At 41.3% G+C, this 23,116-nt stretch overlaps 1 protein-coding gene across 1 annotated transcript; it reads left to right on the top strand.

The window, feature by feature from the left end:
- Positions 1-143: 143 nt before the first annotated feature.
- On the top strand, positions 144-10,561 carry LOC117970991 (dual specificity tyrosine-phosphorylation-regulated kinase 2-like). The gene is made up of 3 exons (XM_034918884.2): positions 144-1,734; positions 3,289-3,404; positions 6,096-10,561. Exons 1-3 carry the CDS (start codon positions 1,692-1,694, stop codon positions 7,677-7,679), a joined length of 1,743 nt encoding a protein of 580 aa, XP_034774775.1. The 5' UTR covers positions 144-1,691; the 3' UTR covers positions 7,680-10,561.
- The last annotated feature ends 12,555 nt before the right edge of the window (positions 10,562-23,116 follow it).

The following is a 23,116-nucleotide window of genomic DNA, read 5'->3' as shown; positions in this document are numbered from 1 at the left end:
ATGTTTTAGTTGTTAGCAGTGGAGGGGGGGGGGCATCATTAACAATTTTCTTTTCATAAACTATAATCCTTTAGCAATGATGTTTTGTCATGATGTTATTTTCGCGTATTTTGCTGTTAAAATGATTAGCGTAATACACCGTCCACCGCTGTAGGTGTCCTGTCGAAGCGCGTTAATAAAACGGTGGAGCAGGTTTTTTGTTTTGGAACCTGTTGGGGATTTCTTGCTGCTCCACGCCCTTCTACGTTTTGTTACTCTTGTGGTCGCCATAGTGGCTCTTCTTTCTCTGTAGTTTCGAATGGGGCACGAACTCTATGTTGAGCCAAAATGGCGTCAGTTTCACAGCCTCGGGGCTCATGTCCTTGGCTCGTGTGGTTGGGAAGTGACGCTGTGCTGACTAGCTGAGACTCATAGCAACCAGCAACCGAAGCGGGCTAGATCAACTGTATTTATGAGACGGCAGCGGAGAAGGATTAAAGCACATTTGCCTAAAACGGACTCCAACGAGAAGGGATAATACACATGTGTGAATTATTTTAAAAAAACATGTCGTGAGGCAACATCGCTGTATGAGCTGGTCTCGGTTAAGACTTTTTTTGTCTCCGGAAGGAAGGAGGACTGGGGTTGGGACGAGTCGAGGGAGCAGAAAAAAAAAATAATCCACAAAACATTCACATTGAGAGCGGTTTCCATCACTCGGGAGCTAACGTGTGGAACCGATTACAAACTGCAAAACAACACGGTTTTCATTTTGGAACAGAGAAGAAGAAGAAAAAAAAAACTCTTAGATTTGTGTTTGGCTTTTTTTTTTTTCATTTTGGGAGATTTCACGTTTTTCGAGCGTGGTTTAATTTTATTTATTTTTTTGGTTACGCCAAAAAAAAAAATTCAAACTTTTCAAGCAACTGAAATAAAAAAAAAAGCTTAGTCGGTGACAGCAAACAACAGAGGAAGCAGACCTAGAGAAAACGTTTTTCAGTTGAACGCCTCTCATTTGTTATTTGAAGAAAAATACTTGAGTTCGGTCATGCAGTTAAAACTTGTTTTTACTGACAAAGAGGAATGTAGGCTTGCACATTGCTATTTAGGAACGATTACATGGGGAATGGGATCTTGTGTACTCTAGCAGTGTTAATATTATGAAGAAAGTCCTCTCCATTGAAACAGATTCGGTATTTGCATACCCTGATTTGACAACGCGGAATTGTTTTTAATACCTTGCTTAACGTCACTTTGTTTTTTTATATGTATATATAGTCTTCCCATGAAGTGACAGATCATAATCGAATGAGACGGGACTGATCAGATTTATTCAGTGCGGGCGTGCGACTTAATCATGTCAAATGGTGAAATCTGCTAGCTGCTTTCTCAATTACCAACATTTCCATGCTTTAAATGATGGATTTTTTTTTTTTTTACCGAGTGAACGATATTTTTTAAAGTCGCAATATAAGCTAAATAACAGGATTAAAAAAAAAATAATAATAATTTGTGTGCTGCAGAGCAATTTTTTTTGTTTGTTTTGTTTTTTTACTTCCACTGAATAAGTGTTCAATATTCAAAAAATAAATTAGCTCAAATCCTTCGCTAACCTCCATAGATTCTCATCAGAGTTCAAACTTGGAAAGTCAATTTTTGTTTGGTTCGGCATACCTTTCTTTGGATGGTGGCTCCAGTCTCTATTTGCAACTATGATGATACTAAGCAGAAAGCCAGAGGGGCCGATTACAGCGGGTAATTTAAGTTTAAATAATTCAAAGTGTTATTCCCCGTACATCATTGCATGTATTTTGTATTGCTGTTTAGTAATTCGATGTCAGAATTGTTTTCTACTGTATAATTGAATTCATTTGAATTATCTGGCCCCCAACCATTTTAGGTGTCAGTGTTTAGTTAAACATCTGCGCTTGACACCATAAATCCTCCATACAAGAGACCCCCCTGTCTGACACGTTTAAGCCGCTTTGGTGATTTATAGCACAAGTCTGTCTAGAACAGAAGAGACAATAATGTGTGTATAACGAGACTGATCTACAGTAGCCTGTTTACATGACAGGAAAGGGGTGGCAAGTGCAGTTAATGCACGGTGATACAGATACAGGAACGCAAGTACTACATCCCAGTACAGTATGTAATGGCATCAGTGTTACATGATAAATTGCTGTGGTGTCTTGTTAAGTCGCAGCCAGCTGTCCCATCTTTTAAATTAGATTTACTCCCCAAGGCTAGTTCTGTCCTTGCCAACAGCTGGTTACTTTATACTTTAATGTAACCAACTGGTAATTAGCACCAATCTACGGTGGCACCGGCGCTTCTTTCTACCACACTGGCATCTCCTGGAGCCGATTCTGGGTAATAGAAACGATTAGAACATTTAGTCATTTCATCGTCTTTGAATGTGTTCCTAAATGTCCATTCTAGCGTCATACAGACAGTACATATCTGGTGTAATTCTAGAAATTCATTCAGTTTGCTTTTTGCTATACGTTTAATATGACAATGGACTGTTGTCGTTTTTCTTTTTTTGATTAGGCTCCGTGTAAAAGGGTTGGGGGTTTTGTAATGATGTCGAAAATGCCAGACAAGACTATGTTTGCGTACCAGATACTCTCTTGAATTAGTATAGTGGTCTAACACTAACTTGGCAAATGGTAGTTTTGGGTCCTGGTCGAATGTATGGGCTTCATTTTTTTTATCACTAATGTGATAGATTTGTTTTCCCCTGACCTTAATTAACACACTGGTGGGGCAGCACTACATCCCTGTAAAGCTGAAGACCATGGCACAACATATGTGTCTGTACTCTGTGTCACAGACCTGTCATTGTGTCCTCAGTCCTATACCTCACAGTGTAACAATCGGAATCAGAACAGCAAAAAGATACCTCTCACATGCTTTTATATGGGTAATAAAGCACACCGTTTAACAATAATCTGATGTACAATATAATCAAATAGATATATATTTGAAAACATATTAATAAGGTAATTTAGAATTTGGTTTCAAGGTGCTTTAAGTGATCTAAGGTGCAGATTATGAAGAAACCTTTAGATTATTTTGGTTGATTTCTCTGCCAGCTAACTATTTTTCACCCAATCCGAAATAGACACCATGTGGCTTTTTGTAGAACTGTTTATTGCTTTTTCCATTTATTCGAATTCGTATTGTTGCATGCCATTACTAAAAGCTCAAAGTCTTTGTCGCAGTTATAGATTGATCATTTATTCTCTCTCTCTCTCTCTCTCTCTCTCTCTCTCTCTCTCTCTCTCTCTCTCTCTCTCTCTACAGCCAGACATGGGGACGGTTTGTACGACTCATACATGCGATCAGACCAGGCTGGTAAGCACGGCACTGACTCTGATGGCCATACCCCTGCTGCTCTGCCACCCCTTCCCAAACACACAGTAAGTACCCTGCTGCACCAAGCTGTTTTTATGTCACATTATTCACAGTTCCAGTCTGCAAAGGAGTTGTGTCTTTTTAAAGAAAACAGATAGTTTTATAATTGAAGAAGCCTTTAGTATTTCATTTCGGAATTCAGTCACAGCCCAGCGAGCTAGACTGACACACATGGAAGGTTTTAACGTGACCTGGCACCTCTGGGTCACGCGCAGAGTTACTGAGCCATTGCTGTGTCACTTCTGACAGCCTCTGTAGAATATTGTGGCTACAGTCCAGCCTCAAAAAAGCCAACATTTTCATTCACAACAATGCGTCGCTGGCAAGATCTTTAATTTTGTGTTTGGTATAAGCAAGTGTCAAATAGTTACATAAATGTAAGACCCTTTCACTGTACAAAAATACAGGCATCGCAGGGTAAAAAGCTGTCTTTCCCAACCACCACCCTGATTCTGTTTTGTTTAACATTCACCACAGCAATATCTTTAACAGGGTACTTGCTAAACTAGTATGGTCAGGTCTCCGTGTCACATTATCCTGGTTAGCCTCACTGCTGGCTCTTGGTGCAGTCTTTATAAAGTGACATTGTCTTGAGGCAATCAGCATTTTCATCTACAGCACAACAAAACAGAAAAAGGGAACCCGTATGAGAGACTAGTTTCTCTGTTTCTCTTCAGTCTCTTCCCCTTGTCTATGCAAATCCTAGACTTCTGAAATGTTTCCCGTCCCTCCGGCTGCTGATTTCATTGTACCTTTGTTTTTGTTTTTTTGTATTTTGTCTTGGCATGCTGATGCTGCGTTCTCTTTGTACTGGGGAGTTATTAACCAAGCGGGACGTGCACGTCACACTAAAGGAAGCTTTCCAATTGAAATGGCCTAATTTCCTTTTGTCATTCGACACATGACTTCTGAACAATAATGCCGTATCTCTGGAACGTGTGCATGCTTTTTGAAATGTAATTAGTTGTTAAACAGGGCTGCCCCGTGTGCATGATGTTAAATGGAATGTTATACAATGTGCTTGTATGTAATAAGTTTGCTTCATGACAAACAGCTGCCCAATGACCGCCGACCCATGATACTAGATGATCCTGTACTGTGTTCCAAATTCCACTAGACCATAGAACACGAAAGGCTTGCAGTGTGATGAAATTGATTACAGACCCCTCCAATCCTATTAACTGTGCTTGTCTAGTCATGTGACTTTCTGATGGGTTATTGATTTAGCAGTAGTCACTGTATCAGATATTACCTGTGTAGATCGTACCCCTTTCCCGAGTTTTGTTTGCATGACTGACAGGTTTCATTTCCATGTTAATACTGTACCTCATGTATATTTAATCTTTCCACTGTACTCGGTGCTCTGACCACTCAACAGGCTGTTGATGTCTGAAAGCAGACAGCTGGTTTATCTGGCTAATCTCAGAGGTATTCCAGTACTTATCATCATCTATTACTCTGCATATTCAATTCTATTTACAGTTCGCTGCGCTGCCCAGCTGCTATTTCAGTCACTAGGGGAGTTGGGCTCGACACATACTTTGTGTGGGTTTTCTTTGTTTGTTTTTTTGGACCTTGATGCTAAACATTCAAAGTGATCCACAGTGCAGTGAATATGAGAGCATTTAAGGTCAAGTTATAGGCTGTATAATTGGCAGAAGATAATGTTTATTGGAGTTTAAACAGGCGTGACTGTCATATCTCTGACTGCAAAAGGGAAAATAATCCATTCTATGACGTGGTCTTTAGGTATCTAGTTTGAGATAATGCTGCACTTTGGTCAATTATATAAATGGGTAGTGGGGTATCAGTAAAAGCAAACTCTAAGAATGAGTGAAGAGATCTCAACAGTGTGCTAAAATTAATTATGTGTTTTGTTCGCTGGCTTGGTTGGCTTTTTTTTTTGCATAACATCTTAAGTGTTCTTTGCCTGTCGCAGATCTTAGTTGACATTTAACCCTTGACCCATTTGGCAGTGATATTTTGAAACAAGCTGTATTTGTTCTGTGAGGTGATGGTATTCCCCAGAGCAAGAACCACCCTGTACGTGTAATCTCTCATTGTGGCAGTCTGGCTGTGGGGTGTTGCATGCAGTTTTTGGAAATAAGACACAAGGAAGGTATTTACCTTGGAATATTTACACACGTCAGCAAACCCCTAGTGTGAAACTGCAGTCGTGAGTCAAATGTCAGCAGAACCCTGAGGACTGAATTAGTCCTTTGTCTGACACCCGAGGCATGCGTTGTTTTTTATATAGTACCTGGATCGTGTTGCCCTTTCTGTACAAACAGTGTATCTCCAACAGTAGACCGGGAACTTCTATGTAAGATCTTATGCATTGAAGATCACATTCATGGATTAAGTTTAGGATTCCAAATTTAGGTTGGATTTTGCCAAACGACAATTTCGTACCACAATATTTTTTGAAACCAAGCCTAAACAAATTGTAATTTGTAGCACAGCAGTGATTCTCAAAGCTAAGCTGAAAACCATCTGCGGCTGACACAATTTAGACATGATCAACGGCATAATGCTTTGTGTTTGTTTTATAAAAGAGTATTGGAAACAAGAAGAGGATTGAACCAGTATAATTGCTTTTAAGTGACGTCCTAAGGGAATGACTTTGCAATGCTATTTAATGTGTAATGTTTTCTGCCGCAAGCATGAATGACTGATTCTTATTTAACTATTTGCAGGGCGGGAGTGTCCACAAGACCTCACCAAAGGATCATCAAGTTGGAGGTCGAGACCATGTGAAGATGAGACACTTGCACGAGGACGCTTCCAATAGAAAGCCGAACGGTGCCCTGCAGCACAATGGCATCCACAGCACTGCAAAAGCACAACCTGTGACGGCCAAAGAACGAAGTGTGGACAGCAGCGGCTCTGCCAAGTCCGGGGACAGCTTGGGTAAAACTACCAGGCCTGGCCTAATGACTCCCGAACATGCCTTGAAGCAGCACAAGCAGCAACTCACTGCCTTGGAGCAGCAGGAGATCCTCACCTATCCTGAGATCTACTTTGTGGGACCAAATGCCAAAAAGAGGCAAGCCGTAGTGGGTGGCGCCAACAACAATGGTTACGATGACGACCAGGGGGGCTACATCCACGTGCCTCACGATCACTTGGCATACCGTTACGAGGTCCTCAAAGTCATCGGCAAGGGGAGCTTCGGGCAGGTGGCGAAGGTTTACGACCACAAGCTCCACCAGCACCTGGCCCTGAAGATGGTGAGGAACGAGAAGCGCTTTCACCGGCAGGCGGCCGAGGAGATCCGGATCTTGGAGCACCTGAAGAAGCAGGACAAGACGGGCAGCATGAACGCCATTCACATGTTCGAGAACTTCACCTTCCGCAACCACATCTGTATGACGTTCGAGCTCCTCAGCATGAACCTCTACGAGCTGATCAAGAGGAACAAGTTCCAGGGCTTCAGCCTGCAGCTGGTGCGCAAGTTCGCCCACTCCATCCTGCAGTGCCTGGAGGCCCTCCACCGGAACAAGATCATCCACTGCGACCTGAAGCCTGAGAACATCCTCCTCAAGCAGCAGGGCCGCAGCGGCATCAAGGTCATCGATTTCGGCTCCAGCTGCTTCGAGCACCAGCGCGTCTACACGTACATCCAGTCCCGCTTCTACCGGGCGCCGGAGGTCATCCTAGGCTCCCGATATGGGATGCCCATAGACATGTGGAGCTTTGGCTGCATTCTGGCCGAACTGTTGACTGGCTATCCTCTGTTCCCCGGTGAGGACGAAGGGGATCAGTTGGCTTGCATGATGGAAGTCCTCTCCATGCCCCCACAGAAGCTGATGGAGCAGTCCAAGAGGGCTAAGAACTTTATCAACTCCAAGGGGCACCCGCGCTACTGCACTGCCAGCACCCTGGCCAATGGAACTGTGGTGCTCAACGGCAGCCGGTCGCGGAGAGGTAAAATGCGCGGAGCGCCGGGCAGCAAGGACTGGGTGACGGCTTTAAAGGGCTGCGATGACCCCACCTTCATCGATTTCTTAAAAAAGTGTTTGGACTGGGACCCTGCCACACGCATGACCCCGAACCAAGCGCTGAGGCACCCCTGGCTTTACAAGCGTTTACCCAAACCTATCGCTGCGGACAAAACGTCTGTCTCTAAACGGATTACAGACCATAGCACCTGCTTCCCAGGGATTATTTCCAAGCTGCCTTCCACAATCGGAGCAGGCAATAAACTGAGGACCAATCTGATGGGGGATTCGAATGGAAGCATACCCTTACGCACTGTGCTACCTAAACTCGTAACCTAGGACTTTACAATCCCAATTATGTGTGGACTGGTACATAACTATTGGTAGTTTTTATTGTGGTGTTTGTTTTTTTTACACTTTTTATGAATTTGAGCCAATTCATTTTACATAATACATTAACAATGAAAAAAAAAATATTTATATATCATTTTATCTATACCACCTCTGGTCAGCTGTTTTTTTTTTTTCTTCTTAATCGGCACTTTGGTCAGTGTAGTTTACAAGTCCCATTCTTTTTTCAACACTAACCTTCAGAAGGTTTTGCTAGGATACACACACACACACACACACACACACACACACATATCCATGTCACTGTAGCAATAACAAAAGGGCTATAATAATATCCAATACATTAAGGGCTGCAATAGAACTTACTACTTCAGTGTAAAATAGCACAAAATTAAACATCCTGAGAGATTAAACTTTTTAAGTAATTGCAGTTTTAATATGTATAAAATGCCACTGTGTTACAATGTGAAGTTTTATTTTTAGATACCAAGGACCACAACCTCATATCCCTGTCTGTCTTCTGAGAGAATTCAACCAGTATGCTACTTGCTGCGAAGAAGACTTCTGGTGTTCTGCATACTACTACAATGTACAAGGATGGAAATACGACTCCTATTGCATAGCACTTTGAACCATTCCTGGTTTTACAATGAGTTTAATAATAACAGACATGAGCTTGTTGCCTATAAACTGTGACTAATCAAGCTTGTGTTAAAGCCTGGAATGGGTGAAACTGCTGTGCAGTAGGTACCTTAGATTTTGTGTGTTATCCATGTTGCAGATTCAGGTTTCACTGTATGATTCACTGTGTTGTTTGCCTAATTATTTTAGTCTTGGAAAGCTGCATCTTTCCACACAGTGTGATTAGTTAAATACACCTTTTCCCCATCACATTGATACAAAACTTGCATGGCAGGTTATTATTGGGCACAGTACTAATCATTACAAAAATAAATGTCACAAAACTATTTGTGGAATTTTGTGGCGATTAACAAACAAAAGTGCAGGAAAGCTGATGTGAAGGAGCCAGTCTTTCGGTGCTGGTATTGCAATGCTGATGAAAGATCTAGAAGCTGGCACGCCTAACACATCTCAGAATAAATCTGGAAGGGTTGGGTAGATGTTGTCTTCAGTCCTTGTAGTATCTCCTGACACTGGGTCACACATTTCCAATAGGGACTGTGGGGGTTGCTGCTCCTAGCGAGGGCTATGGTAAACCTGCTAGTTGTCTGTTTTTATTTTAAAGCATTGGTTCTTTATTGTCATGCTGGAAATGCTGGCTCGTTCATTTCACCAGCCTGATCCTCTTTGAAGAAGGTTTAGGATTAGAGACAGAGTTTAGCTGGTCGTTTCTTTGCCAGATTTACAAGGTAGGAATCTGTATGGTGTTCAGATTTTAGTCTTAGATTAAACGATAAAGAATGCGATCTGTTTCAAAAATAATTTTTAAAAAATGTGGTTCTGTAAGGCTTTATTTGAATAAATACACACGCAAAGAAAGAGACAATCGGGTTCTGTTTTATTAAACGTTGCATTGCAAGTGAAACAACTTCACTTTTTTTGCCATTAAAGAATCCTAATTAAGAAACTATTGTAATTTTTTTAAAGAGAAATTAGAGGTGTATTGAGTATAATCCTAAATAATAATAATGTGAATGATTTCCATACTTTTCTATTTCCTTTGTCACTGGCTGATACCAGAAGGTTTTTTCAGTTAGTTTTGTTAATACTTTTGCACAGTATTTCATTATTGTTCTTTTAAGTAGTTGTGATCCTTGGTTCACTCTGGTTCAAATAAGATTAGTGTTGGATTATTAAAAAAAAACAAAAAAAAACTTGTGTACTATAATGGAGCTATTCAATATTTTCTGAAAACTCTCAATCTTGATCACATGTATACCCTTTTAAAATATATTCGTTTAGTGTTTGTAACTGATGCATAGCAACTCTTCTGTTATTTCTATTCATGGAAGAGTAAGCCAGGTTGACTTGCCAAATATTATTTTCTATGAAGGGGATATTGCCTATTATCACTTTGAATAACAAAAACCTTTCAGAAATTTCCTTCATTAAGCTAACATGAGCCAATAAAAAACTTAGTGGCACTCATCCACTCCAGGTTAACAGATAGTCAGGCAGTGACTAACACATTTCATATGGTTTACAGATCATCGAGCAGTGATAAACACATTTCCATTTCTGCTGGCATAGTGAATAGGTACTGCTATAATCTCTTAATAGGGGGTTATAACACTAGTGTGGTGAATTGCTGTAAAAATCATAATTGTCGCTCATCTGCTAAGAAGTCTAATCTTGTATTTTCGAGTCTCTTTCTAGCTAAGGTTATGGGAGGTTCAGATCATGAAGGTCAGTCTTTCATACCATTAAACAGATTTCAGCAGGATTTCAATGTCTGTTTCCCAGGTTCAGCGTGTCTCTTTAGCAGGCTGAATACATGTTTCAGAAAGCCATTTCAGTTTCAGCATGGAATCGTAGCTGTGCACTCCACAGAATACTGGATGCACGTGCGCTGTGAGTTCTAGTCCTGTGCCTTCAATAATTCAACTTGTGTTGTGTTGCAGCGTTGACTGCGTTTCTTTCAACTTTCAGGGTTTATGATTTTTGTATTTTATTTTGTAGACCTTTTAGAATTTTGTTACGAAAATAGTTTTAAGAAATGATGTACAGACTGTAATTTTGAATTTGCAATGTTTTAGAAGTGTGACTAATTCTAATAGCATGTGTATTGTGTGTGTGTGTGTTTTTAAGGAGTATGAGCAGGTATTGTAACTCTTGAAGGTGGAATACTTGTCAAGCTTGTATTTGTTTATTCATTTTTTTTAGTAAAATAAATAACTATAATACATGTATGAAGGTGTGGTATATTTACTCTGAGATTTCTTTTGTTCTTCCTGTTATGATATTGCTTTTCCAGCAGGATTTAGACTAAAATATAACAAATGAAACTGCTCCATTATATGGCTTTTACTACAAACTGCATTTCTGTTTTTTGCAAATTATCCCTTCAGCAGTTTTAATGCATTTGTTAACATTTACAATGGAAGAACTCCTTATCCATTACGCTTGTGACAAGCTCACGTTTTGGTGCCTTTCATATGCTCTTCAGTGTTCAAGTAGTCCATTTTAGGTAGAAATACATTTTTAAACTGCTCTCTTTACCGTTTCAACAAAGCCTGCTCATTCAGACAGGACGATGCATTTGGTTTGGTTTGTCTACACCGGCTGTTGAAGGGACACTTAAGTCTTCTATTATTTACCACGACCATCCCAAAAGGGTTTCTATTCATAGATACAGCAGCGGATACCAGCGAGAGTCTCCTTGCACTTATATGGAATAAAGAGGGCTGACTCTGGCACCTTACGCTTTAAACGCTGGCCAGCACAAGGGCTGTGCAAACAAGGAAAGTGAAAAAACTGAAGCACCATTTCCACAGGCACCCATCACAATCAAACTGGTGCTTTGCACTGATTTGGTGAAGGGAATTAGAATTCAAGTTTAAGGTGCACTTGAGGTTAACGTTACTCATGAGAGTACAAGAACATTGACGTACTGTAACAATCTCACTCTATCAGGTACATCAGTTATAAACGTCTGTAACCATGCATTATTAATAGGAGTCAGTGAAACCTGATGTCCGCTTTCCAAACAGAAACAGCTGGCAAAGGAGATACACAGGTATGAGTGTTTATAACTGGTTTATGAACAAGCTGTTAGTGGACTGGAGCCTTTAATGGAGCTGTGCTTTATTACCTTAATGCAATGTGGAGGGGGTTGAGTCATTGGGGGAACTCCAGGGTGCTGTTTAATACAGCAACAGAGCATGTGACCCTTTTCCAGCTGCATACACTGCTCAATCTTAAACTTTATTCATTCTCACAGCAGCACCACTATACAGTCGTAGTCCCTCGGGCGATCCCAGCAGGTAAAATGCCTGTGTCCTTGTCTTGGACTCTGGCTTGTGTCACCTATTGTTATTATTCTAATTATGATTATTAATATTATTAGGTTATTTGGCAGATGCCTTTTGAGTTGTATTGTGACTCGCACATCTCTATTCAAGTGGTTTCTTCCCAGGAGTTGCAACACGAGTTACTATGTAAGTGGACCGCAGACTCTGGTTGAAACTAGTTTTGTTCAATAGCAATTTTATTTCCTTTCAAAGAAACGGTTCATTACTACCCATTAGCGCAACAGCTAACCGTGGTAAAGTTTCTTGTGTAATCCTAAAAAGGAACATGTAAAAAAGGGCTCAAGAAATTATTTGAATCTTATTAGCAAAGTCTGTTATGCATTTAATATGGGGTGTATGATGGCATATTCGGGGTAAAGACTTTGCTGCTGTTTGCCTGCAGAATGGAAACTGTGGGCAGTTTGTATTTAAATTCCTGGGAATATGGAGGAGTGTAGGATTCCCTGCCCTCTGTGACTGTGTGTAATGTCTTCATTAGTGCGCGTTGTGAGGCTGCCCAGTTTGCTCAGGGAGTGATTCAAGTCAAGATCCATAGGAGTACATTGAACTGCTTGGTGCAAGAAAAAAAAACTGAACAATAAAAAATAAGAAAGTTGCATTATGTCCCAGGTGGAGTGTGGACATGCACCATCAACTTGCGGTTCCCACGCAGTCATCGTTCTAAACCGTTGTTCTATCGGATCAGTGTTTTTTTTTCATCATAGCCTGTCTCACACATAGGACTGTATCTCTCACCACTGCCTGTTTCACAAAGCTAAGCTAGGTGAGGTCTTTATTAATGTGTGTAATACACCGCCATTGCACTTGTGGGAAGTATCTTTTACAGTAAAGATGGTTCATGATTGTCTGGTTAATTACTTCTGTTGTGTAGGAATTGAGGTGTGCAGCAGTAACACTGTCGTGACTGACTTATCACATGCTTGCATTGCTCTTCCTGGACGTTTATTTCCATTTCATTTCAAACAGGGACAACCCGAATTTAAATATAGAGTTTGTTTACTGATCTCGGGCTCTAGGTCAAATGCATCAATTACAAACAATCTTTTCTGCTAGACTTGTCGAAATGTCCTGTATTTATACTCCAGAGTTCCCCCATATTGCAAACTCAATCTGTGATGATTGGAAACACAGAATCATAAAATCCAGACAAACCTTTCAGTAAGGTTTCCTTCTAAAAAGACACCTTACCCTAATATCATACCACAAAACACCTGACCCTGATATCAACCACAAAACACCTGACCCTGATAGCAAACCACAAAACACCTGACCCTGATATCAAACCACAAAACACCTGACACTGATATCAAACCACAAAACACCTGACCCTGATATCATACCACAAAACACCTGACCCTGATATCAAACCACAAAATACCTGTCCCTGATATCATACCACAAACAAATCAAAAACACCTGACCCTGATATCAAACCACAAAACACCTGACCCTGATATCATACCACAAAACACCTGACCCTGATAGCAAACCACAAAACACCTGACCCTGATAGCAAACCACAAAACACATGACCCTGATATCATACCACAAAACACCTGACCCTGATATCATACCACAAAACAAACCAAGAACGTAAAGACAAGGTTGATAGAACAATAGAGTATTTGTGGCAGGTCCCCAGGCAAAATCTCCAAAAAAACTGTTTCTTTAAATAAAGGCATTTTAGTAACTCCAATAACTTACATAACTAACAGAGTACAGGTGTCAGTACCAGGAGAACATAGTTCACTGTGACCTGAACAACCAAACGAGCAAGATGGGCTGAATGGCCTCCTCTCGTTTGTAAATTTTCTTATGTTCTTATGTTCTTGTAACAAACAGAAATTAGTTTCATAAGAACCAGACAAGAGGATTCCAATATATAGCCTCCAATAGCACAGCCATTGCAGTGAAACAGTTAAATACTTTACCAAGTGACATTGCCGTACTATGTGTCAATGTTTGTAATGAACGATTTCAGAAATATAAAGAGATGAAGCAGGGCTAGAACTAATACTGGTTTTGTTTATGAAGTAATTTCTTGCTGGAATATTTCTTTTTAGTTAGTTTTTGTGTTTTGTTTTTTGGCTTATTCCTGCAGAGTTCAGCTGTTCTTTTTTTAGACTGGGGTAAATCACATTCTGTTATCTCTCTGTGAAGCTTCAGAGCGCACTTGAAACCCTGCCTACTGTATGAAGTGAGAAGAAAGATATTTTGGTGATCTCATTCAAGAAGGTGTGGCAGGGCAGCAGCATGTGTGTGTGAGTTTGGGAATGTTAGGTTGGCAGGGATGGGAGTTAAATCCGTCCCTGCCAGCAATCACAGGTGTGGCCATTCCCCAGTTAGATAATTGGTGCTAATTGGGGAGTGGCCACATATATAAAATCAGGATGAAATGCTTTGTTGGGAGTTGGTGTTTGAGAGAAGGGAGTTTTTGGTGAGTTTGGACCTGCGGTTTTGTACTATGTTTAGGAGTCTGTTCAATACCCAGCCTGGCAGCAGTTTTTGTGAGCATTTCTGGGTTTTGTTTAAACTTTTTTGCTTTTGCCCTTGTGCCTGTTTTTGTCCCTGTGATTTGTTTGTGTTTTGTTTAATAAATGTGTGCAACAGCGCTTCACTGCAGGTTCTGTCTCTGAGTCTGAGCCATCCTGTCACAGAAGGTTACCAAGGAGGCTATTTATTACACAAACCCAGAGCACACTGCTTCTGACAAAAGAAGCATAGTAACTAGCCTGGGATCACACAGAGTTTGGGGGAATACAGAGCCAAACTGTGCTATTTATACTGTCTTGGGAGTAGCTCTAAATATTCCCTTTTAAGTAGACTTTTTATTGACCCTACACTATCAATTAAAGATATAATGAGGCTTTAGTCTGCTAACTAGGCCCATATGAAGCTTGGTTGCTGTGGAAACCACTGAAAGGCTCCTGCTCTGCATGATGAGTTAGCTAAAGCACTTTATGGAGTACTTGTGCTGATTCAGTGAGGATTAAACTCTGACGCTTGTGTCCAGCTAAGCTTTTGAATCCCATGCAATTCTTCGCTGAACTCATGGCCACCCTCTTAAGCAGTTTACTGACACTATTATCTGAAAATTAAATTAAGGGCCGGGGCAGCCATATGCAAAGCAATACAGCTCAAATATAGCTTGTGTAAAAACTTGGTAACCTATAAAATTTCTGAAATGGTACTAAATCTCGAAGGCTTGTTATAAAGCAACTAAGCTGAGGTCTTGAAAAAGGGAAGCCAAGTCTTTGCAACATCCTATGGGAGCCTGGTTGCTATGTGCTGCTGTTTCTAGGTAAACAGTTTATTCCTGGATAGCTTCATGTTTCAAAGGAATAGTGCTACAAGACCTGAGAACCCCAATTCTACAGAGTATCTATAGCTACAAACCAGAGAGAGAACTCAGAGGAACAATACAGAGCTGTCAGAGAACTAAGCAATGCTTTGAAGGACTGTTGTGTGCTTGGAAACCAAAAAACACACACACACACATCGCAAATTAAACATGCTCCGAAACGTGTGTAATGACTCATACAATTAATTCAAGACAGATTTATTTGTGTTTCCACCCACTCCCAATATTTCTGGATCAGCGGCATGCTATGACATTGATATCATTCATTTACTGAAGGAAAGCAAGGCTGATGGAAAGTTTTCCCTCTAATTCCTCGTGCAAAACAGGTTTCTGTCACCATAGTTTGGTTCAGCATCCTATGACCAAATTAGATGCAAGAATTAAGTAGATGGTTGAAGCAATATCTTGAGCTGGGGCCAACAATAAGAATGATATTGGCTGACTGTGGCTTGCATTTGCTTGAAACAGTCAAATCTGTTTAATTGGTTCCGATGTGAAAAGATGGGGATTGCTTGGTCATTGAGAACTCCAGTGCTGTCCCCTCTTCTTCAGCCGTGGCATGCTGAAGGAGTGTGAAAAAGCTTATCCTGCAGCTGCCCGTGCCACACCTGCCATGTGGATCAATAGAGCCATTCACAGAGCCTCCAGAAGATCTGTCCTTTTATGAGCTTGTATTGCATGCATACTGTACATTGAAAAACATGTGCTTGCTGGCCTCGTACAATATGCTGCTGGTTCGTACATGTCATTAGTATGTTACTGAAATAGTCAAGATGCATGGTGCTATTACAAGCATCATGTAGTGTTGGTTTACTATCTAGACTACCCAGGGCAAATACGTTGGTAAGAAGCAGTTTGAATGATCCCAGCAGATGATAACTGTAACAGATGCCCTCGTGTTCAGATATGTAAGTGGCTTCATCATGCACTGGTATTTGGAACTCCAGTGCTCTTGAAAAGCACAACAAATGGACTGTCTGTCAACATAAGAGGTCAGAATGTCAGTTTCTTTCTAGCGGCTGGGTGTGTGAACCCCGTTGAACTTCCACCCTGGAGTGGAGACCCCTCAACATCCCTGTGTGACAATGATGTACAGTGGGATGCAAGGGCAATGCATCTTTCTCTACCTGTGTAGAGCATAAATGATGCAAAATATCATGCAAAATTCATACCGAATGTGCCATCATGTTTTGCTTGACGTTAACTCATTAATGTAATGTTAACTCATAGGAGGCTGTGTGGTCCGGTGGTTAAAGACAAGGGCTTGTAACCAGGAGGTCCCCGGTTCAAATCCTGTCTCTCTCACTGTGTGACCCTGAGCAAGTCACTTAACCTCCTTGTGCTCCGTCTTTCAGGTGAGATGTTGTAAGTGACTCTGCAGCTGATGCATAGTTCACACACCCTAGTCTCTGTAAGTCGCCTTGGATAAAGGCGTCTGCTAAATAAACAAATAATAATAAAAGTGTCACACATGTTTTGAACTTTTTATGTCATTTATATTGAAAATATTCTAGATTTTGAATCCTAAAATGAATCCAAAACTCACAATATACCCTTATAAAAGTGACATTTCCACAGTAAGTTTCCCTTGCTTTCCCCATGGGTTACACAATGCATTTAGCATAGTTTACCATGGTTTGCCATGGTTTTAATATGCTTTACCCATGCCTCTATGGGCTTTGCAATGCTTACCTATGCCTCCCCATGCTTTAACTAAGCTGTATCACCCCATGCCATGGTTGTAATGTGTTAAGCTTGTATAAGGGTATAGTCACAACCAGAGGATTCATATTTGGTCTATAAATATTCTGAGTAGGTACTGTATGAGGCACATACGTTTCTGATATATGGTGAACTAAGCCTTTTCAACAGACTGAGGTGCAATGTCATTTATAGACTAAACTCAGGAATGTGTCAGCAGTGTAGCTCTGAAGCCTTGAGGGTTGCTTCTTCACTTATCGGCTTCTTTATTTCTTGTTTTGTTACTAAAGAACCGTCGAGGTCACATCAAATCAATGCGACCTCGTCCAGTTGCAGATACACACTGTACTTTCACAGCAACGCAAAAGACTACAGGCAAACATGGCAGAGGTAGCAGCATTCTTTTAATACCTAGCTGGAGTGTTTACACATACCTGCCGAGATTATTAACTATCAAAGAATGTATGCGTCTGTTTTCATTTTTACTGGGCATAATCGTTAGGTTATTTTTGTTGTTGCTACTTTTTGTTCCTTTCCTTCTGTCCTTACTGTTACCAGTTGTATCACTGCTGTTATTTCTCTAGGCTCTGTGTTAATGGCTAATCCAAAGTTCAGAAGCGTTTAGCTTTTGAACTTTGGATTGCAAGATGGAGTGAGATTTTTCCATGTATTAACTAAACGTGACTGTATCTCTCCCTCACTCTCCATACATACACTGCCAGTATAAACAGATCAGTATATGAGTAAAGGACACAGTGTGCACTGGCCTTTAGCGTCTGAGACTCATGGAATCAATGAAAGCCCCATATCGCACCTTGGTCTTGGTTGTGCCAGGTGTCCAGGGAAGGGGATTAGAAAGACAGCTGCCTCCTGCTGGAGAGAGGGGATAGGACCAGCTGTCATTCCCCCTTTAACCCAGGCATACTGGAAACATGATACGCAACCACACTGGAGAGCAGAATGTTTACGAACACAGGCAAGCCTTTAAATAAAGTGCATTGCTTTGTGAACAAGGGCCACTTTCTTAGCCCTGTTCCATAGGGGCGGGGCGTCTTTTCACAGAAAGTGGTGAGGGTATGGAATGGGTTACCTAGCCATATTGTTAATGCTGAATTATTGGGATCCTTAAAGACCCGACTTGACAAAGCTTTGAAATGAACCGGACGGGTACTGATGGTCCGAATGGCCTCCTTCTTTGTAAGCTTTCAGATGCAGTGCAGTATCTGTGGGCACGTGCATGTGAGAGGGATGCAGTGCAGTATCTGCGGGCACATACATGTGAGAGGGATGCAGTGCAGTATCTGTGGGCACGTGCATGTGAGAGGGATGCAGTGCAGTATCTGCGGGCACGTGCATGTGAGAGGGATGCAGTGCAGTATCTGCGGGCACGTGCATGTGAGAGGGATGCAGTGCAGTATCTGCGGGCACGTGCATGTGAGAGGGATGCAGTGCAGTATCTGTGGGCACATACATGTGAGAAGGATGCAGTGCAGTATCTGTGGGCACGTGCATGTGAGAGGGATGCAGTGCAGTATCTGCGGGCACGTGCATGTGAGAGGGATGCAGTGCAGTATCTGCGGGCACGTGCATGTGAGAGGGATGCAGTGCAGTATCTGCGGGCACGTGCATGTGAGAGGGATGCAGTGCAGTATCTGCGGGCACGTGCATGTGAGAGGGATGCAGTGCAGTATCTGCGGGCACGTGCATGTGAGAGGGATGCAGTGAAATGAAAGCCAAGCCCTGTCAGCCTTGCTTCGGAGCAGCTGTTTGCATTCTCAGAGGCAGCAGGCCCTTTGTTCAAGACCCTCTCTAAAGCCACTGAGTGTTTTTCCATGTCAGCCCAAGACAGCTATGAAAACCCAAGGGCTCTATATTTGTAGGCACTTGATAGCAAAAGGCAATGGTGAATCTGTGCTAGCAGAGACAGCTAACGAAATATAGGCTACTGAGGTCCGCCAAGCTTGGAAAACTCACCAGAGGGTGTAGAATAACATAGAGAAATATGTATTTTTGTATATACTGTGCCTATATTTTGATGCTATCCATTTTTAATGCAAATGGAACAGGGTGTTGAAAGACACTTGGAACTTTAAGGTCTGTTTCAAAGCTCTTTTCAAAATGGTCACTCTAGTGCACTGGGGTTTGAGATCTGTCCTCTAAAATCACTCCAGGAAGAGCGATTAAAAAAACCATAACAACAAGTGCTCTGGCTTTCTGTTCAGTAGCACATCATGGATTGTAATTGCTGTGTTACCTGTTTGACAATGTGGGAAATAATCCTGACACTATCAGTGCACTAGAGTGGCCATTTTGAAAAGATCTTTGAAACAGACTTTAAAGTTATAAGTGTAAAAAGTTGTCAAGATGTTAACAATGAAAAGAAAAATGACAAACATTATTTAAACAGTTGTAGCAACACATGGGGATGTTTAACGCTATATTTTTCAGATCCCCGGTACTCTGTATTTGACTAATGAAGGGGAATATAAATAAAACTGCTGAGTGCTGCTGTTTTCAATGGTGTGCTTCAGCACATGTGAATGTCAGCACAGAAATGGTGTAAGAAATCCTGGAGCAGGATTCACATTCTTGGATCGCTGTTTCACGTGTTCCATCTTCAGCAATTTCCCCTTATTGCTCCTGAAGAGTTGACATTAACTAGGTCAAAGAGAAGGGGCCTCTGCATCCCTCCCCCTGGCTAAAGAAGCATACGCTACACTGGCTGTCAAGCGTGTGCATGACACTCTTGTGTTAGCCCCTAATTGGCCCTTTGTGGTTATCTTCCTTATCCCACCATACAGTGAAACTGACATGGGTAACGTGAGCATATCTGCACCAATCTTAGAACAGGATTTTCTGGAGTCTCCAATCAACACAGGAATCCAGGGGCATAGAGGGAGGGGCATTCTGTCAACAGGAAGGTGGAGATAGCTCTGATTTCCACCCTCCGCCCCCAGTGGTCTCACTAAATGGGCAGCCACAAGAATAGAGCCCTTGGGCTATAAATCTAGGCAAGCGGCTACTGGCTTTGGCACCATGTACTGTAAAATCCACAATATATCATTTTGAGCTCTAGTGAATCACTGAACCATTTCTGCCAAGAATGTCGAATTGGAAAGGTTACCAGGTAGTATAGGAATCCTGAAATTAATATTCTGTGTGGGTTATGGTTTGAAAACAGTGGACCCTATTCAAAAAAGATTCACTCATGAGTTCAAATAAAACTGTTCTTTAAATAAAACTGTCATTAAAGACCCTAACAGAGGCCTGAAACAGTTTCATGAGTATCAACCTTTAATTAAAAAAGTTATGTTCGCAGGTTGAGAACTTGGCGCGCTAGCTAACAGTGCTTACATTAAAACCCTCAGGGACTGTTATATCCAGTCATTTAATAATGTGATTTTGCTACAGCTTTGAGAACAAGAGGAGTTCTTATATGGGGCAGTGAAGCTGCCGGGCCATGAAGAAACTGCTGAAACGTGAGTGGAGGCTGACCTGGATTACTGTGCCAGACTGCAGCTGAAGCCTCTGGCTGGGTGGGTGCAATTAATATGAATAATGAAAATTATGCGCACACAGCAGCTCCCCTCCCTGCATGGGCTTCAGCTATAGGAGGAGAGGGTGCCCCGCTTTCATTATTTAATTAGTAATGTCACGCGTTTGCTTATTTTATCTTTGCTGTTGATTAATCTAAATGAGATTAGATGGATTTGCAGACAGAAGGGGCTGGGTGTCCAGTGGGGACACAGAAGAGGCACTGCCAGTGATTTCTTTTTTTCGCCCCACCTGATTAGGCAGATGGGCAGCCAGCTAAGCATTGTGTAGGATGGCTGTAAACTCATCTTTCAGCTCGGTGTGATGTCAGAGCTGTGAAATACACTCTGTTGTTTTCCGTGATGTCTGTTTCTCTACTGGAAGCATTTCATTGGCCACAGTCAAAGATTTAACTTAATGGGCTGGATTCTCAAAGCTATTTACTCCAAAGCATCAAAAAAACACCATTTATAATTCTAAAACAAATTCTGAGACATAAAACGAATAAGAAACAACTTTAGACTTTTAAACATGTTGGGAAATGTTCCTAAAATGTTAAGGAAAGTAAACAAAGAGGATGTTTATAAATTCTCTTTAAAAAAACAGCCCCCCCAAACAGGTCCCGCAAATCATCTCTAAGTAATACTTCCACGTTCAGGTACACCTATATACCCACACTGAAGGCTTCTGTATGGTTGCTATGAATGTATCACGTTCCAAGATACAACGCTACTGGAAAAGCAATACATGAGCACAAACATATGCTCACCACATAGGTCTGGACAGGAATTACAGGCATTGCCCAATAAATAATGCATCACAACTGTGGATGTTGCATATCTGGATAAAGATCAACAGGGACATTTAAACAATATGACGGGGATAAGAGGGGGAGTGTTTCCAGCAGACAGAATGCTACGAATGTTGGCACCAATGCTATGCCAAATAACTAGCGCAGGCCCTGCTGTGTGGGTTGACAGGCACACATCATGCCTACAGCATATAGATTCAATCCTAACAACTGGGTGATATTTTTAGCTAATTCTCTGGTCTATTTTATAGAAGTAAATTCAGAAACCAGCTCTTTGTGAAATGTAACTTGGTTTACTTGCACCTGCTAAAACAACGCAGTGATTTTTTAGGTTTGTTTTTTTTATTGCAGATTATTTAATTCGAACTCCAGTAGATTTATTTAGAATTCAATGTAGTAATCTAGTCCCTATATAATCAGCCCTGTTTTCTCCGAGTTTGCAAACACTGAACATAGGGCTGCATAGCAATTCATTCCCAGCACTGACACGCTGTTATTTGAGCGTCACAAACTGGCTGAAACAGCCCTCGTGAAAGCCCAGTGATTGCACGTCTGTAATTATGCAATTTATCACAGAAAAAAAAAGAACTGTTCAGCCAGGAAATCACGTGACGACGACACCGCCTCTATGGGGAAAGAATCTTCACGGAAATCCTTACGTGCAATTATATGCTGCATTGTTTTTGTCTTGCAAAAAAACCACGTTCCAACACGCACTACATGCCCTGCGATTGATTGGGTGTAATGTTGCGCTCGTGAGATTCATTATGCAAAGCTAGTTCTTGGAATGTGAATCATTTGGTCATATAGCTCTGTATACCACATACTGAGTGCAGAGGGCAGAGTTTATCAGAATAGAATAGCTACACTCTGTTACATTGTACATATTTAATTAATGCAGTTAACAACCAAATGGAGGGTTTATAGAGAAAAGGCTGGAACATAACCCTGGTATTCTTCAATGGAAATTGATACACACTACAGTGTAGTGCATTGGCTGATATATAAATACACTGCATTTTCACAGACAGTGCCTATCTGAGTATTATAAATGTACAGATGTACACAGTGCAGAAGATTCTTTGTATGTCATTCCTGAAACAGCAAGCCTCTTGATTGGGATAAAGGCTTATTAAGGAGCTAGGAAAGCAGTGCTGAGTATGGAGAATTTATCTGCTTGGCTCGGCTCCACGGCTGGAATGTAATGAACACTCAGCTTCATTTTTTCCCACTGATGTTCAGCACTGCATGTCATTTGATCTGCACCCAGTAGTACAAGGAAGTTGCTTTAAGGACTCACGTGACTGAGCTCATGTAAAACACTGACTTATAGTTTATGGGAGGAAGAAGCACTTCTCTTTTCTGTTCTCTCAGAGGTTATCGTAGGTTACTTGATAAAGTAAACTCCAGAGCTTCACAGGCTTTTAGGCGAGGCATCCTTCAGACATGCACCAATATAGCGCACATTTGTTATGTTTTAAAACCTCCCTTTTAAAGACATAAATAAAATATATTCCTGTTCGGTACAGAGAGTCCTTTCAAATGCTTTTGAGATCACAGAGTTTTAAAAGTGTGGCACCTTTTTAAAACCTATTTTCACTGCTCTACTTAGTTCAACTTGTCTAGTTTCTTCTATAGCAGGGTGACCATATGGCTCCTGGTTCACCGAGGCAGTTTGGAACAGTTTTTTGTTTTGTTCACAGTGCATTGTGGGACTTGTAGTCCTGCATTCCAGGGGCCCAAACATTGGCAGAGTAGAAATATGGGTTCAACGGGTTCATTTCTGCTAAAGGTTCACTGTGAAATCCGAGCAGTGAAATCTCCAGGGGATAGCGTGTTTACAGAATGTGTGAAGACGGCTGATCAGAGTAAATCTCCTGATATTAATAACCTCTGAGAATTTACCACTCTCTTCACTGGATTATAAAAAAAAAACCAAAATAACACAATTGCAATTTGCTCTGTGGCTTACTAAAAACTGCTTACTAAGACTGCTGATCAGCTTTTTTAAAGCAGGGTTCAATTA

The sequence above is a fragment of the Acipenser ruthenus genome, chromosome 30 (assembly GCF_902713425.1).
Source record: "Acipenser ruthenus chromosome 30, fAciRut3.2 maternal haplotype, whole genome shotgun sequence".
Taxonomy (NCBI): Eukaryota; Metazoa; Chordata; class Actinopteri; order Acipenseriformes; family Acipenseridae; genus Acipenser; species Acipenser ruthenus.
This window is presented reverse-complemented; position numbering and strand designations above follow the sequence as displayed.

Coding starts and splice junctions, on each gene's coding strand:
- LOC117970991 (XM_034918884.2), top strand. CDS start 1,692: ATGATGATACTAAGCAGAAAGCCAGAGGGGCCGATTACAGCGG. Junction 1,735..3,288: donor AGAGGGGCCGATTACAGCGG/GTAATTTAAGTT, acceptor CTCTCTCTACAG/CCAGACATGGGGACGGTTTG. Junction 3,405..6,095: donor CACCCCTTCCCAAACACACA/GTAAGTACCCTG, acceptor AACTATTTGCAG/GGCGGGAGTGTCCACAAGAC.